This window comes from Physcomitrium patens, chromosome 7 (genome assembly GCF_059467195.1).
Source record: "Physcomitrium patens ecotype Gransden chromosome 7, ASM5946719v1, whole genome shotgun sequence".
Lineage (NCBI taxonomy): Eukaryota > Viridiplantae > Streptophyta > Bryopsida > Funariales > Funariaceae > Physcomitrium > Physcomitrium patens.
In genome coordinates, this window is record NC_143416.1 from 18,319,331 (window position 1) to 18,333,887 (window position 14,557).

A 14,557-nucleotide genomic window follows, 5' to 3' on the forward strand; every position below is an offset into this window, starting at 1 on the left:
CGTGACCAACATGGAGAACGATGCAGCGGAGTCACTGGATAAAAGTATCTTTTGGTTTACCCCTCGCATCATCGCCAAATCTGTGGACAGGGTTCTCGGGGACACTCTTCAGCAGGGTTTTGCAACTAAACGCAGCCGGGATCTAGACAGACCTTGGATTCTCGTCATTGGTGCGGTTTAGAAAGCGAAGGACTAGCCTCCGCCCAGGTGGATGCACCGGGAAGGGAGGATTTCTTCATGTGCCTGCCACTCGCATAAAGAAATTTAGGGATCAAAAAGGACCTCCGCTTGTATGAGGACGTGGACTCAACAGGGATGCAACTCCACATTCTCATTCAGGGGTGCTGGTGCGGGGTGGGCTTCCAGGCGGAGTTTGCTTCTGCATTGCCAAGAGCAGTTTTTGAAGGGGGAGAAGCTGCTCTGCAGCAGAGGTCCTCTTCATTCCAGATACACGCGCCATAACCTTAGCTGGGACCTGCTTCTTCTTCTCCTCCTCCTTCTTCTTGAGGTGCTAAATATTTCAGAAACATGCCACTCACATTTCAGGCTCCGCCTGATAGTCGCATATCATCACTATTGAATTCCAAGGCAGCAGTAGATTCTGTACCGAGTAGTTGCCGACGTTTCGTGAGGAGGAGTAGTGCATCGCCTTTACGGCCAGACTTGGCTCTTTTCTCCTTATCGCTGACCTCAGGATTTCTAGCTAGCCGCAGCATTGTAGGAGGACCACGAACGGTTAGGAAATGGAAGAGCTCAAAGGTCAGCAGTTATCACGAAGCCAGCGGGAAAGAAGAACTAGACCAAGACACCTCCAAATTAGTGCGTCAGGTAGAGATAGTAGAGGTTGATCATGTGGTTTCTCGTGATCGGCGAGCGGAATCGTTGAAGGTCGCTGTGTTGGTAGGTTTGGTAGCCTTGCAGGTTTGCTTGCCCGCGGCCGCAGAGAGCCTGGGCATAGAAGTTGCGCGCTCCAGCGACTCCTCGGGGTTTGCCATAACTGATTGGACAGAGTTCGAGAATGGTTTCTCGTCGGCATTCCTGCTCATCTTCTTCTCTGAAATAGGAGACAAGACGTTCTTCATTGCAGCTCTCTTAGCAACACGGAAATCTAACCTCGCGGTATTCACAGGCACGTTCGGCGCCCTGGCAGCCATGACCGTTATCTCAGTAGCACTAGGACGGGCGTTTCACTACATCGACAACTTAATCCCGAGCAGTCAGGGAACAGGGCAATTCCCCTTCGACGATCTGGCGGCCGTGGTGCTGCTGGTGTACTTTGGTGTATCAACGCTGGTGGACGCAGTTTCGATGGAGGGGTCGAAAGCTGAGGACGAAAAGCAGGACGCGGAGCTGGCGATAGCGGGCGTGGCAGGGGACGGTAATTTGGGTGTTTCGGCGGCAGCAGCCAGCACGGTGGTAGCGACATTTGCCCTCGTGTTTGTGGCGGAGTGGGGAGACAAATCCTTCTTCTCCACCATTGCGCTTGCGGCGGCATCGTCGCCACTTGGGGTGGTAACGGGCGCTATAGCGGGCCACGGCGTGGCGACCATCCTCGCCGTTCTGGGAGGCAGATTTTTAAGCGAGTACGTCTCTGAGAAGCTGATAGCGTACGTGGGAGGCGCCCTGTTCCTGGTCTTCGCCGCTACAACATTAGTCGACATTCTCAAGGCGTAGCAAGATTAGAAGAAACACAGATCATGAATGACCATGATCATGATCATCTGTTTGAATTCTGGCATTAGCGGTAGTCTTCCTCTTCGGTGCTCAGCCCCGTTCATTTCATACAGGTGGGGCAAGAGAAGGTTTAGCACATTTTTGCAGGATGATTGACGATGGATTTATTTATATTCAGGCAGGACACATTCGATTCTGTCAGCCAGCCACCAGTCCCTCACAACACACTCGTGGATTCTCCTCTGTTGCATCGCATCTCCTCATTTGCTTCTCTTGATGGTCCTTTCTTGTGCTTCTGCCGCCATATCATCACCACGTCTTCGAACTTTTTTTTTTCTTTCTTTTTTCTTTTTAAATATTTTGGTTCGATTTGTTTTGTTTTTGTTTTGTTTTCCTATGCTTCAGTAGCAAGAAAAGCTTTAAGAGCAGGGAGAGCAAGGCCGCCAGCTCCTCCGTCTTTGAACCCATTCTCAATATTGTTTGTTTGGTTGTTGCCAAAAGGATATGAATGCACGAGAGATGCTGCGATTGTGGCTGTGTTGCAAAATTCCAGAAAGGGCAGATTGTAATCCATGAGATAAATTGTATTGTCCCTACGCATCCTTATAAATTGAGCGTAAAGACAGAGCATGAGCTGAGAAAGTTCACTATTTACAAATGTCTTTCTATTGCAATATCTGTCATACCTTTGCACTCAGGCGACTCCAACCAACATTCTTCTGGCAACACCAATAGCTATGCAACTTCCACTCATTTCCAAGCTTTGTGTCAAAAAGTCACGTGCTGTTAGACTACCATTGTTGTTAATGTGCAAGAATCTTTCTAGAGTATTTGAACAAATCTCTAATATGAGAAGAATATGTTCATACTTGTCATAGTTGCATGTATCCTAGATTGATTTTAATCTCATAATTGTTTGGATTGCCCACATTGTTTTTATTGGTACTTGGTTTGTGCAACGTTGTTGCAAATTAGAACAATTTAGTTAGAATTAGATAGGATCATGCTACAACATCACTGTAGATATTTTCATTATAAGTTAGAAATTGATGTAGTAAAATAAGACTAGACAATTTTTTGGAGTCAATTCTACCTTGTATTTGGAGGCAAATCATTAGTTTAGAATAATATGCAATTAAAATGCTTTCAAATAAGTATAATCCTTAATATATTTGCATATTATTAAATATTAATTAACCTCAATGTTTTTTACATAAGAACATTCAAATCATGTGCTAACTATCCATGAACTTTGATTATTTGTTTTTTTACATTATAAAAATGAATTTTGAGCTCTTAGAAACTAATTGCAATTTAATTAGCAATCTATGATAATTAGAACATGTGGTTCCTTAAGAAAGTCATTTAAGACATAAGAGATGTTGTGTTATCATCAACTAAAAAATATTAACAATTATTAGTATGATTACAATAGTCAAGCATCTTCCAACATCTTCTTACTAGTCAATCAAGCAACAAATGGATTATTCTATTTCAAATGTTGCACGAAAAAGAACAAGAATATAATTTGAAAGACTTAAAGTAATTCTAATTTTCATACTCAATTTCTCAAGTATCATGGTCACTAATACTTAATGTCTTAAGTTGATGGCAATTATGTAAAATTTCCAACAAAAATAAGAAAACTTCCTCTATTTCTTCTTTCATGATAATTTATTTTCAAACAACAATTAATCTAGTGATTATGCATTTGATGACATACTTCTAAAAGAATAGAATGATGGATGTTGCATGCACTAAGGCAACTACAATAAAGTAGTCATGATGTTTGTTTATAATTCAACATAAATATGGCAATGCATCTAAGGATCCAAATAATTGTTTATAATGTTTTAAATGTTACAATTGCATCAATACCTAGTGAATGTATATTTTCACAAATAAGATTGGTTATTAGTATTTGTTAAGGATAGCTTGGTAGTAATAAAGTTTAAGCCATTTGTGAACTCAAACCTTTTTTCAAATTTAATGAAAAATAAATCAATTTTTCTTGTAATTAAAAATTAAAAAGAAATTTCATTTGCATCTAATATAGTGATTGTGTTAATGTAACTTACATTGAATTATATATCTTTATTAATGGAGATAATTTAAGATAGGTCATAATATCTTTCTTTGTTTTAGTAAATGTACAAACTTGATATTACAAAGATGGTTATACTTAGGAAACCTTCAAAATTGCATCATTATTGATCATCAACAAATATGTCATTATAGGGCTTCTTACAATTTAATCTCTTCATCATTTAAATAAAATAGTCTTTTCCATCTTTTTGTTTCTTTCTACAAACCTCTTTTTTTGCCATGTAATATTGCTATAACAAATTGAGAGTATTTTAACACTCTTTTTTTTCAGCTGAAAAATCTAAAGACCTAGATGGCTAGTTTTTGAAGTAATTATGTGTTTGTTCAATATTAATGACATTAATAATTTTATTTAGTTTAAATTTAAAGAAAAAATTAATAGATAAATAAAAAATAGCTTAAAATAAATATTTCAATAATTTATATTATCTTTTTGATATTCTTTAAGAAATTAATTTGATTTAAAACAAACACAAAGACAAATAAGAAAGGACAAACAATACATTTGTATATTAGAAGAAAACAATGAGTTTCCATAGCATAAAAGTTTTCAATATTAACATAGAAAGTAATTCAACTAATGCCAGTATAAGATCAACCTCCCTTATTTGAATGTGTATTAGTCTTTGAAACATGATTGTCTTAATAAAAATCTATTCATCTACTATTGCAGTGTAAATCATGCAATCTAAAATATTAAATTTAGCTTACTTAGGTCACAATTAAGCTTTAGAAACATATATAGATACATAGAGGCAATAAGTGATTGTATGACTTCTTCCAAACAAGAAATACACCACTAAGATGGTACAAAATTTTGTAAAAGCTTTCCATTGCACTACTCAACAGTTTGCTGAGATACCTAAGGATTTTCACAGTTTTACTAATGCCATCTGTAAGTGTGAAGTAAGTTTTGAAGTGCTCCAAGACACGTTGTCCGCCTTAAAGCTTTGCTATGGTTAATCAAATTGCAAAAATTCCAAATTTACACACACAAACTCTTCATTCTTATCAAGAATACATCTCTTATAGTGTCATACTTCTGAGATATGAAACTTTAAATCCCAATGTATCCAACTCAAAATCAGTGAGCATATAAAACACAAATATTCTATTGACACACAAAAATTAATCCACAACTCACATCAATCATGAAAACACTACATTTTCTTAAATTATAAACAAAAACAAAACTTTAAAACCAACAGTAAACGGGTTTAAATCTAACATTCAATTAATTCAAACTTGGTTTTGAAACTGATGTTAAATTGGTTCCAAACCGATTGAAAATTTGGCCAACTCGATTAGGACCAATGTAACAAAACCCAAACTAGTTTAACCAGTTTTAAACCAATTGTCACAGCTATTCAAGATGTTACAATTACAGAATATTTAAATAACAATAAAATTCATAGTACATTAATTAGATGTAATTGCAAGTAAAGCAAATATAAATTTTAAAACTATAATAATTTTTTTAAAGATAATAATAAAAAATAATACTGCATGAAGTGGAGAAGCAAGTGGAACAATCCTATTGATGAGATTTTGCTTGTTCTATAGGGGGAGAGGGACGAGCAGTGTCGCTCATAATCTCCACTCTACTCCACTCCACTCCCACACCCCTCCTCCTCCTCCTCTATGCCCTCTATACCATTCTCTTCTCTCCTCTTCTATACGTACTATACTATATATTATACCATTTCCTTCTTAATTCCCCCTCCCCAGTCTGTGTTGTCTTGTCTTGTATTCCTCATCATGTTCTAGTCCCCTTCTTTCTGGGCTCTCCCAATTTGATGGCCTTTCCTCAGTGCAATTCGGATTTCCCAGAGAGCTATTACTATGAGCGTACTGAGCTTATGGCAGGTGGGACTCACGTCGTGGCAGTTGTCTGTGGTGCTGCTCTCCAGCCCTAATTAATTAAAGAACACAATTTTACAAAAAGCACACAAAATATAACAAACAATAACCCTGGATGATGGATAGATCCATGTAATATTTCCACGGGGATGGCCACGAACAAAGGGGCCCTGGATGCGTGTCTGATCAGTGAGTAGTACATAGTGTCGCCTCGACCTTGAAGGATCAGCGACCAACTTCCAACTCTCCACAACCAGCACTCCTTCCTCTTCCTCGTCACTTTAGGGTTTGAGGTCTTGGCCAATTCAAGGGCTTGCATCGGATTCACCCCTCATTTAGCAGGAGCAGTCTTAACACCGCGCCTGGTTGTGCTTTAATTTTGTTGTACTTCCGAATTGACGGGAGGTTGGCGCACTTCTGAGAGGCAGAGACGTTGAACTTTGTATTTGTGAGCACAGGGAGCAGCCATGCCCAAGAAAATGGGCACCAACAGCAAGGCGGAGGAGGCTCGGACGCGCAAAGCTGAGGCACATGTGGAAAAGAAAGTGAAGGAAGAGCGGCAGAAGGAGGAGATGTATTGGAAGGAGGCCGAGGGTCATGTATCAAAAGCGGCGAAGAAGCGAGAGGAAGAGGCTGAGCGGAGGTCCGAGGTTGCTGCCAAGAAGCTTGAAGCCAAGAAATTGGCGCAGCAAGAGGAGAAGGAATTGGAAAAATACGGGAAGCGTGAGGACAAGAAGGTCACGCGCGTAGCTGTCCCCGTGCCGAAAGTAACAGCTGTGGAGCTGGCAAGACGGAAGGAGGAGGAGCAGTCGGCGTTAGCAGCTCAATCTGCGGCGGCGAAAAAGAAGGAACTTCGGACGAGTGGTCCGGAGGAGTATGAGAGGTTGGTTGATGTGGCGAACCGGAATCGGGAAGAGGATCTTCTCGACGCGCGGGACTTGGAGACGGCGTTGGCGCAGATCGGGACCCTGAATGCTCCTGAATTACCCGCCGATCGGCATCCAGAGCGAAGATTGAAGGCTTCTTACAAGGTATATCTGCATATTTTTGAAACAGCCCAATGTTGTGTAACTGTTACGGATCATTGGTTTCAATCGGCATGATGAGAGTCTATGCTATATATATATATATATATATATATACATACATAATCCTTTATCAGCAACCTTATCGTCAGGAGTGGTAGTATTCTCTTATTCTCACCCCAACTTTTGTTTAACAGGCTTTTGAGGAGGTAGAGCTACCAGCACTGAAAGAAGAGAAACCGGGTCTGACGCACACACAGTACAAGGATATGTTGTGGAAGATGTGGAAGAAATCGCCCGACAATCCTCTAAACCAGGACAAATGAGGAGACTCATGTCTGTCACGATTTGTAACCAGTGTGTTCTCTTCATAACCTGCACATTACAGTCTCGAGGTCTTGAATTCCCTCACTGGAGCAGTGTTCATAGACCCCGAAAGTTGCAGAAAGGTTCAAGAAATGTGATGTTTTTCCTCACTGAGGATGGCAGTGTCTTGCTTCAATGTAGCGTCTCCACCAAAATTCAGCGTATAATTGAATAGTTGTAATGTATAGAGAGGTTCCAAGAGGTGAAACCCAAGAGCTACTTCCTGACGGAAACGGGTGACACGTAAAAAAAAAAAAAAACAAGTAATCGTCTCTACGGAACGCATTGGCCTCGTTCAGATGACGTGAAACTGGCAGATCCATATCCATGTTGTGGTGGGTGGGGCTGACGAGGTGAAGCAATGAACGACCTACATTACCTTATGGGGCCGCACATACTTCGTGTTGCACCAGGCCTTGGCTCTTTGCATTTGGTTCGAAGGTTTTATCCTTTTCAGTTCCGTCCGCTCTCTGCTTTCCCTTTAGCATTTGGGCCTGAAGTTCTGATGTTTTACAGAGTTGACCATCAGCATGCGTCTGCATGTCTAGTGAATATAGTGACCAGGTATTCCTATTGGGATTTGCAAGCATTTCGCTCATTTCATATGTTTAATGGGTATATATTTCAAAAGTAACTGACTTAAATATTCCTGTTTGACCTTTCATAAGCTTTTGATAAGTATTTTTTATCTATGATTTGTTGCTTTTGATATCTGTCAAACATCTTCAAAAGAATATCATTATAGACTACATTGTTCTAATTTTTTTTCACCATTTTTTATTTTATTTCAGTTGCTTAATTTGGTTGCATAGTTTGATTGTTGATTTTGTAATATTTGGTAACTATTAATTAAAATTGAATACTTAATATTATACAAAAAAAATAAATTACAAGCTTACTTAAGTGAAAACATAAATACTATTCAAATAAAAATATATATATATATATATATATATATATATATATATAAATGTGTGTATGTATGTGTGTGGGTGTGTGTTATTGAAAACCCATGTGTTTGGCCACTAAAAAGTTGTAATTTGTGGTTGCTTAGTCAAAAATTGACCACTTCCATAGAAATGTTGATCTAGAAGAAAAAAGAAACAAAGAAGAGTATATGCATAACAATGAAATCATTTATATTTCTTTACTCCAATTGACAAACATAATTTTTATTTATTACTTAAACAACTAAGTTAAAAGAACTTTGGAATAAACCACATTTACATTTCTTTGTGTTTTCTTTTATACAACCAATCAAAAGGCTTCTTGGTCTCTTTTGTATTATATCCAAGTTTTCTTATATAATTTTATAATTCAAATATTTTATAATTTTTATTAATTTTTAAGCTGAAACATTTCAATATAATAATCACCTATTTATTTATTTATTTATTTATTGATATTTTTTTGTTTAGTCAAAACATTGATAAAAAGTTGCCTATAAGAAATAAGTTGAACTTATAAGCACAAATAGAACTATATATGAAAAACTTATTCTTGAATGGAATCAAAGGTCCTTATTGCAAGCAATGCAAGTTTTTTTGTTGTGTTTCACCCAGTTTAAACAACTCTCATTGTAAGATTGATGTGAAAGCAAATCCATTGACAATTGAAGTAAATAAGTCTATCCATAAAGAAGACAAAAATCATCTCTTATAATTAAAGCACCATAAGCCTATCCATCAAATTTCAAAAACTAAAAGATATGTATGACACTTAAAAGAAGAAGAAAGCATTTGGAAAAATACTCATATGTTATATATCTAATGCAACATAATTACAATACATTATAAACTTACATAAAAATAAATAAATTAAAAAATATTATATTTTCTATAAAAAATTTAAATTTTCTTTTATAAAATAAATAAAAAATAAAAAATAAAAATAGATCCTCAAAAAAACATATTTTGGTTTTTAGTATAAATTCTAATCTATCATTTAATATTCTATTCTATTTTTAAGAATAAAAAATGCATGCACAATTTATTTTTTATTCATTTTAAAATTATAAAAGTAAAAATATCATAGAGAATGGCTCAAAGAATTTAAAGATTAAAAAGTAGATGCTTTAAATTCTATATAGAATCTATGTTTATAGGAATACTAACAATGAACCACAATGCACATTTTTTAGTCACCAATTCATGGATACAAACTTTTTCTAGTAGACAAAGTAAGAGCATAAATATATGGAGTAGGGGAGACAAAGTAGGCTTCTTCAATACTTGAGCTCCAATGTACAAATCCAATCTCTCACAATTGTTGTCCTTATGTGTCAAAATCCATAGTCTAGCAATCTCCTTTCCAATCTTGTACTTCATGTAAGCATTTATGAGCCTCATGCTTCAATTGCTAATGTCTACTTCCATCATTCACTTGTTTGGTAAGAGTTGCGATATTTTGGTTCTTGGTTGGACCCCACTAGTTTATTATTTTGGCAATGTTGCAACTTTAAAGGCCTTTCAATCTTTGCTTTTGCTTGTGTTGATCCTCCTCACCTTTTTGGATCCTAAAACAAACTACTAACAACTTAATATAAATACCACCAATTCAACATATTTGTTAAGAAAATCCTCATGTTTTTCATTTGAAATTATACTTAAAAAATCATACCTTCAATGCAACATCTCTTGCAATGGTTCAAAAAACAAATCAAGACAACATTTGATTGATTAGTTGCAGGTTATGTAGTACAATAGATCATCAAAACATACTTGTTGTGAACTCCCAATGGATAGAAGCATGTATTGAGCCCAAAGCATTTTTGGTTCATCATTACTTTTAAATACTTCGACTTCAAAGCCTTTCTTAGATTGATCTAAAACATTATCAACCAATCGACTACTCCAAAATAATTATAGAAATTAAAAACTTAGACATTCATTATAAATCTATGAGTATCCATTGCATAGGATTGTACTTTAAGATTACATTGTTTCCAATATCATGGATTTGTAAAAAATCTTTTGATATGATCAACATTAACCAAGTAATATTAAGGCCATGTAAACTCAACTTTTGCTTCACTTTTGATGAAAACAATGATACATGCACTCAATTAGAGATGGTTTTTGTCTCCTCTTCTTTGTCCCATTGGTTTTTCCCCTAAGTTGTTCTATATGAAAAATGTGTATATATTTACATAATTTTATAATAAGCGTAGAGTAAGATTGACATTTAAGGCTTGTTTTTGCAATAACTTTTTTTTTTTTGGCATTTATACATGCAATAATACCCACAATGGGGCAACAAATGATTTTACAAATACTTGTATTTATAACAAATCTATTTAAGAAGGTATCTTACAAGATAGTGTTTTTACAAATTTGAATTCACCAAAGGATTGTAGAAACCAAACTTATGCTCACAATGTTGAACAATACATTCATGCTGGATGGCTTAACCCCCGAACTTCACACCAAACACTAGCGTCCAAACTCATTCAATACTGGAAAGGTGCAGAACGTCACACCTACTGAAAGATTTGTCTTCGTTTCAACAGCATTTGCTACTTGATTGTCATTGATGCTATTGGTGTCATTAGAATTTCATCTAGTTCACCATATAGCCTCTGAAATACAAGATTTACGAGGGAGTGAGAGTTGGCTATCAGATTCAGACATTTAGACTTGAATGGAGCTGTAAATCAAAAGTAATCGTGAGGATTTCATGTATTTCATTCGGCAGCCTTCGTGTTACAAATCCATACCTAGCATTCCTGCGATCTCTGTATTATAAAAAAACCACCTATGAAGTCGAAAAATTTACAATGAGAGGCTCTGCTTGGCTGTCCATGACTGTCCTGGTTGGAGCTCCACTGGTGAAAGCTGAAATATGCATAGAAATGTTTGTCATAAGGACTAATTCCACTTGGCTAGAAAATAAGTAAACACGTAGCGAAGGCGACGAGTGGGATCAGTTTGAAAGAAGAAATACATACTTGAGCATTTTCAACACAGACGAAATCCTTGTAGCAGGCCTCCATCGTCAAATAGGGATTCCAAAGCACTGCATCTGTCCATCTGCAAAGCCAGTCCATTTTTGAGGTTAAATTGGTCATATAAAAGGATATCAAGATACTTTTCGTAAGATTCCGTAATGAAGCTGCTTAATGAAGGTAGCTACATCATGCACTTAGGTACATAAAACTTTATGCAAATGGACTTGAGAAGGAAACAAACCCTTCGTTTCTAATGGAAAGCTTCTCGCCAAGTCCGTTGTCCAATACCAACACATTTGGGGTGTTCATGTACATGGTATCCACAAATCCTGGAAACTCAATCACGTTCCTGCACGTATGGTACATTTACAACTTCCATATCCAAACTCTTCTATACATGCAAATCCAATACAAATTGTTCCTCAAAAGTTTTAGTTATACTGCTACAGTTCTAATCATCACCTATGTAGAAGAACAATATTCAGATCGGCAACTAACCTATCTTCTGAACCCTCAACAGGATTCGCAGGATCCTCATACGGCTTGTCCAATCTCTTGCATCCTTTCAATCCCGTCACTGATGTCTTCGAAACGTCAGCCTGTAATATTGTTTACAAGAAATATTTAAGGTACGACTTCATCCAGTAGAAAAAAATAATAAAAGAAAAAGACGAATAAAAAGAATATATGTCAGGAATTTATGAAGAATCGAATTGTGTTCAAAATTGCACCCGACTGTAGTACAGTCATGTGACGCACTCACCCGGAAGTACGAGTGAAGTGCAGTAGTGAAAGAGAAGGACTTTGTGTCGGTGTTTTCCACAACCATCTCCGTCGTGAGTTTCTTCTCTCCCAGCACAATCTATGTATTAAGACACAGAACCTTCTACTGTTAAAACAGGCTTTTTAGGATCAATGAGCTACTTTCTCTTAGTGAATCCCCGTCGAAACAAAATTCAATAGTGTAAAAACCAAGATCCCTGCAAGTAAAATTACCTTGAATCCAATGCCAGACTCTAGATTCATGTAACCTCGAGCACAGACAACAAGTACAGAAGAATTTTGAGGCTATAATATATTCTAAGAGTGAAGGCCTACCTTGAAAGTGACTGAGAATTCATAGTTCCATATACTGCGACTGTAGTCGCTTGGTTTCAAACCTAGCACAAGAGTTGGAGATCCGCCATCGTTTTGCGTGCTTGCAATATCCCATGTAACGTTCCGAGCAAATCCATGCTGCCATCAGAGGCCCGTCAAATACATACACATATGACATTCATATCTGCATTCCTCAACAAATTCATCACTTAGCATTAATTGCTGCATGATTTGAAGTAGGAGTAAACACTATGATTTGTACCTTCCAGTTGATCCTTAAAAATGCCCAGCGATATTTCTAAGAATTCATCACTACACCTGCATGGATTCTTGTGAAATTACCTGCTGAATAACTCCTGGACCAAATTGAGGGAAGCAATGCGGAAGCCCCCCGCTGCACCGTCAAAACAGTCTCAGTACATAGATCCATCATGCGGAAAGAGAAGAACACTGTAGTAAAGGTTGCGATACTTGCAGGATGTTTGTGATCAACAGAAGTATTGAGTCTTTAAAGTAACCTGTACAAATATGGTCAAATTCAGTAAAAAGTTTCAGCTTTTCTCAACCTCTATGATTACAAGAAATATACATGCATGAGGAGTGGGGCATCACCTAATTGGCTTCTTTCCGGTAAAGACAGCATCTGGCCTTACGAACAACAGGTCTTTGCCTCCAGCTGCCTTCCACGAAGTAACGCATCCTCCGTACAAGTAAACCTCTGCCTCACTACTTACCAAATATGACAGAAAACACGAGATTACTAAGTAAAAATCTCGTAGACATAGAAATTCCAGTGAATATCCACCGACACCACAACCCATTCCATAGGGGCAAATTCAAGGAGTGTCCTTACATTATTGTCAACATCATACTGCTATGTGACAGATAATCGCAGAAACTAAGAACTTGTGTGGTTAGCACACCAATAAGACAACAAGAGAGCACGAACATAATACCACAGTACTGGGAGAAAAGCACCTGCCGTCTCGACCTGATAGTACAACTTTGGTAAGGCCACCCTCCCCACTTTGCACCTTCACTCCTTCGGTTCCATACTTTTCATTTAAATTCTCAGCTTCTGCTGAGACACTGCTTACATGGAACGATTGAGTTAGTACTAGAATTGTAGTACTGTGACCTTCATCGTACGCACATTGAAGTTGAGTCATGGAGATTAAAGGATCTCGTCGTTTGATAGCATTACATCAACACTGAGTGAATCATTAATCCTCAAATTGCCTATCACAAAACACGACAAAGTATCCCCCAGAGCTGCAAACTTGAGGATGATTTCGTCTCTCTCTAAACTTTGCTCAATATGAATCAGAGTTCCAAAAGTTTGGCTCCTGAGAATTTCAGATTTAGACCTACAGCTAAATGAAAGAGCACTATCGTAACTCTGGTTATTCCGGAAAGGATTTCGAAGTGCGCATCTGTGGCCTAGACGAGACGTAAATTTCGTGCTCAATTCCTTCCACATTGACACCATCGTCCAGTCCAATCCAGAAGTGCGAAACCACCACAAAGACTATGTCCATCTGACCTACCGTCCAGATTCAGTATTGTCACATCACAACGACAGACCCCAGCATCTAAACTCTCTCATTCCTTAAAAATCCCTCCAAATTCTACCAATGCTGAACCCTCATTCTTACCCAGTGGCCTGAGAAGCGCGCGGAGCCACAACGCTGGACGGCAATCCACTAGGCGAGGAGACCGTCGAGGGAAGAGCACCATGGAAGGGCGATGAGCGCTTCCATGAGAGGGAGCGAGAAGATGTGGAGGCAGCGTGTGGGAGCGATGGCGCGACGCCCAGAGCGAACGCGGAGGAGCAGATTGCGCTGGAGAGTTTGAGCAACGCCATGGTTGTAAATGCAGCGAGAGCTCAACAGGCAACGCGAAAACACAAGCTTCTACCCTCAGCTGAACTGCACAGAAGAATATCTTCGGCAATGTGTATTGAGGATATTCCGCGCATCCAATAATCAACTCATTCCAAGCAGGTCCATCCATTTCCAACCAGTCGCCGGCCTTCCCTTGGTTGATCCTTTCGCATCAAGCAGACTTCAATTGAACTGTTGTGGATTTAGTTTTGTTGCAATTCAGCAAATGTTTAATTTGATTTGTTACCCTACAGACATATACACTTGGAATAAAATGTCCCAAATGAGCATCATTTGAATCCACTTTCACATGATAAACACACTACCGAGTAGCTTCAGAACAAGCACATTATTAGATCGCAGGGACAGATTTCAGTTCGTGGAAATGTATTTGTACTACCTTGTAGAAACAGATTTTACACACAGGGCGTGATACTGCAAAGAACTTATACAGGTCAAGGTTTAGCTGCCTTAGACCCATCCCACCGTCACGTCACATACAGGGCTACTGCGTGGAATGTGGTTGGTTTCAATGAAATGAAACTCAACCTATGTGACTGCTATGGCATAGAACCCCACTTTGGCCTCATAGAAAACTA

At 38.1% G+C, this 14,557-nt stretch overlaps 3 protein-coding genes across 4 annotated transcripts; 2 read left to right on the forward strand and 1 right to left on the reverse strand.

Annotated features, from left to right (window-relative positions):
• Nucleotides 1-173: 173 nt before the first annotated feature.
• Nucleotides 174-1,897, forward strand: LOC112284191 (GDT1-like protein 1, chloroplastic). Its single transcript, XM_024523764.3, has one exon. The coding sequence runs from the start codon at nucleotides 529-531 to the stop codon at nucleotides 1,672-1,674; it is 1,146 nt and encodes a 381-aa protein (XP_024379532.1). The 5' UTR covers nucleotides 174-528; the 3' UTR covers nucleotides 1,675-1,897.
• A 3,269-nt stretch (nucleotides 1,898-5,166) lies between these two features.
• Nucleotides 5,167-7,294, forward strand: LOC112284357 (uncharacterized). The gene is made up of 2 exons (XM_024524088.3): nucleotides 5,167-6,671; nucleotides 6,863-7,294. The coding sequence occupies exons 1-2, from the start codon at nucleotides 6,108-6,110 to the stop codon at nucleotides 6,989-6,991; spliced, it is 693 nt and encodes a 230-aa protein (XP_024379856.1). The 5' UTR covers nucleotides 5,167-6,107; the 3' UTR covers nucleotides 6,992-7,294.
• A 3,056-nt stretch (nucleotides 7,295-10,350) lies between these two features.
• On the reverse strand, nucleotides 10,351-13,978 carry LOC112284766 (putative glucose-6-phosphate 1-epimerase). Of its 2 annotated transcripts, XR_002970532.3 has the most exons (11): nucleotides 13,731-13,978; nucleotides 13,054-13,164; nucleotides 12,688-12,801; nucleotides 12,418-12,469; nucleotides 12,076-12,213; nucleotides 11,741-11,839; nucleotides 11,476-11,576; nucleotides 11,219-11,326; nucleotides 10,978-11,059; nucleotides 10,747-10,864; nucleotides 10,351-10,608 (listed from the first exon to the last, which is right to left on the reverse strand). XR_002970532.3 is itself a non-coding variant. In XM_024524952.2 (10 exons), exons 1-10 carry the CDS (start codon nucleotides 13,937-13,939, stop codon nucleotides 10,802-10,804), a joined length of 1,077 nt encoding a protein of 358 aa, XP_024380720.1. In that variant the 5' UTR covers nucleotides 13,940-13,978; the 3' UTR covers nucleotides 10,672-10,801. The 2 variants fall into 2 exon arrangements, 1 of the variants encoding a protein (XP_024380720.1); XM_024524952.2 differs by lacking the exon at nucleotides 10,351-10,608 and having other exon boundaries at nucleotides 10,672-10,864.
• Nucleotides 13,979-14,557: the final 579 nt, after the last annotated feature.

Coding starts and splice junctions, on each gene's coding strand:
- LOC112284191 (XM_024523764.3), top strand. CDS start 529: ATGCCACTCACATTTCAGGCTCCGCCTGATAGTCGCATATCATCACTA.
- LOC112284357 (XM_024524088.3), top strand. CDS start 6,108: ATGCCCAAGAAAATGGGCACCAACAGCAAGGCGGAGGAGGCTCGGACG. Junction 6,672..6,862: donor GATTGAAGGCTTCTTACAAG/GTATATCTGCAT, acceptor TTTGTTTAACAG/GCTTTTGAGGAGGTAGAGCT.
- LOC112284766 (XM_024524952.2), bottom strand. CDS start 13,939: ATGGCGTTGCTCAAACTCTCCAGCGCAATCTGCTCCTCCGCGTTCGCT. Junction 13,165..13,730: donor CGCGCTTCTCAGGCCACTGG/GTAAGAATGAGG, acceptor CCATGTAAGCAG/TGTCTCAGCAGAAGCTGAGA. Junction 11,327..11,475: donor GTTGAGGGTTCAGAAGATAG/GTTAGTTGCCGA, acceptor CCATACGTGCAG/GAACGTGATTGAGTTTCCAG.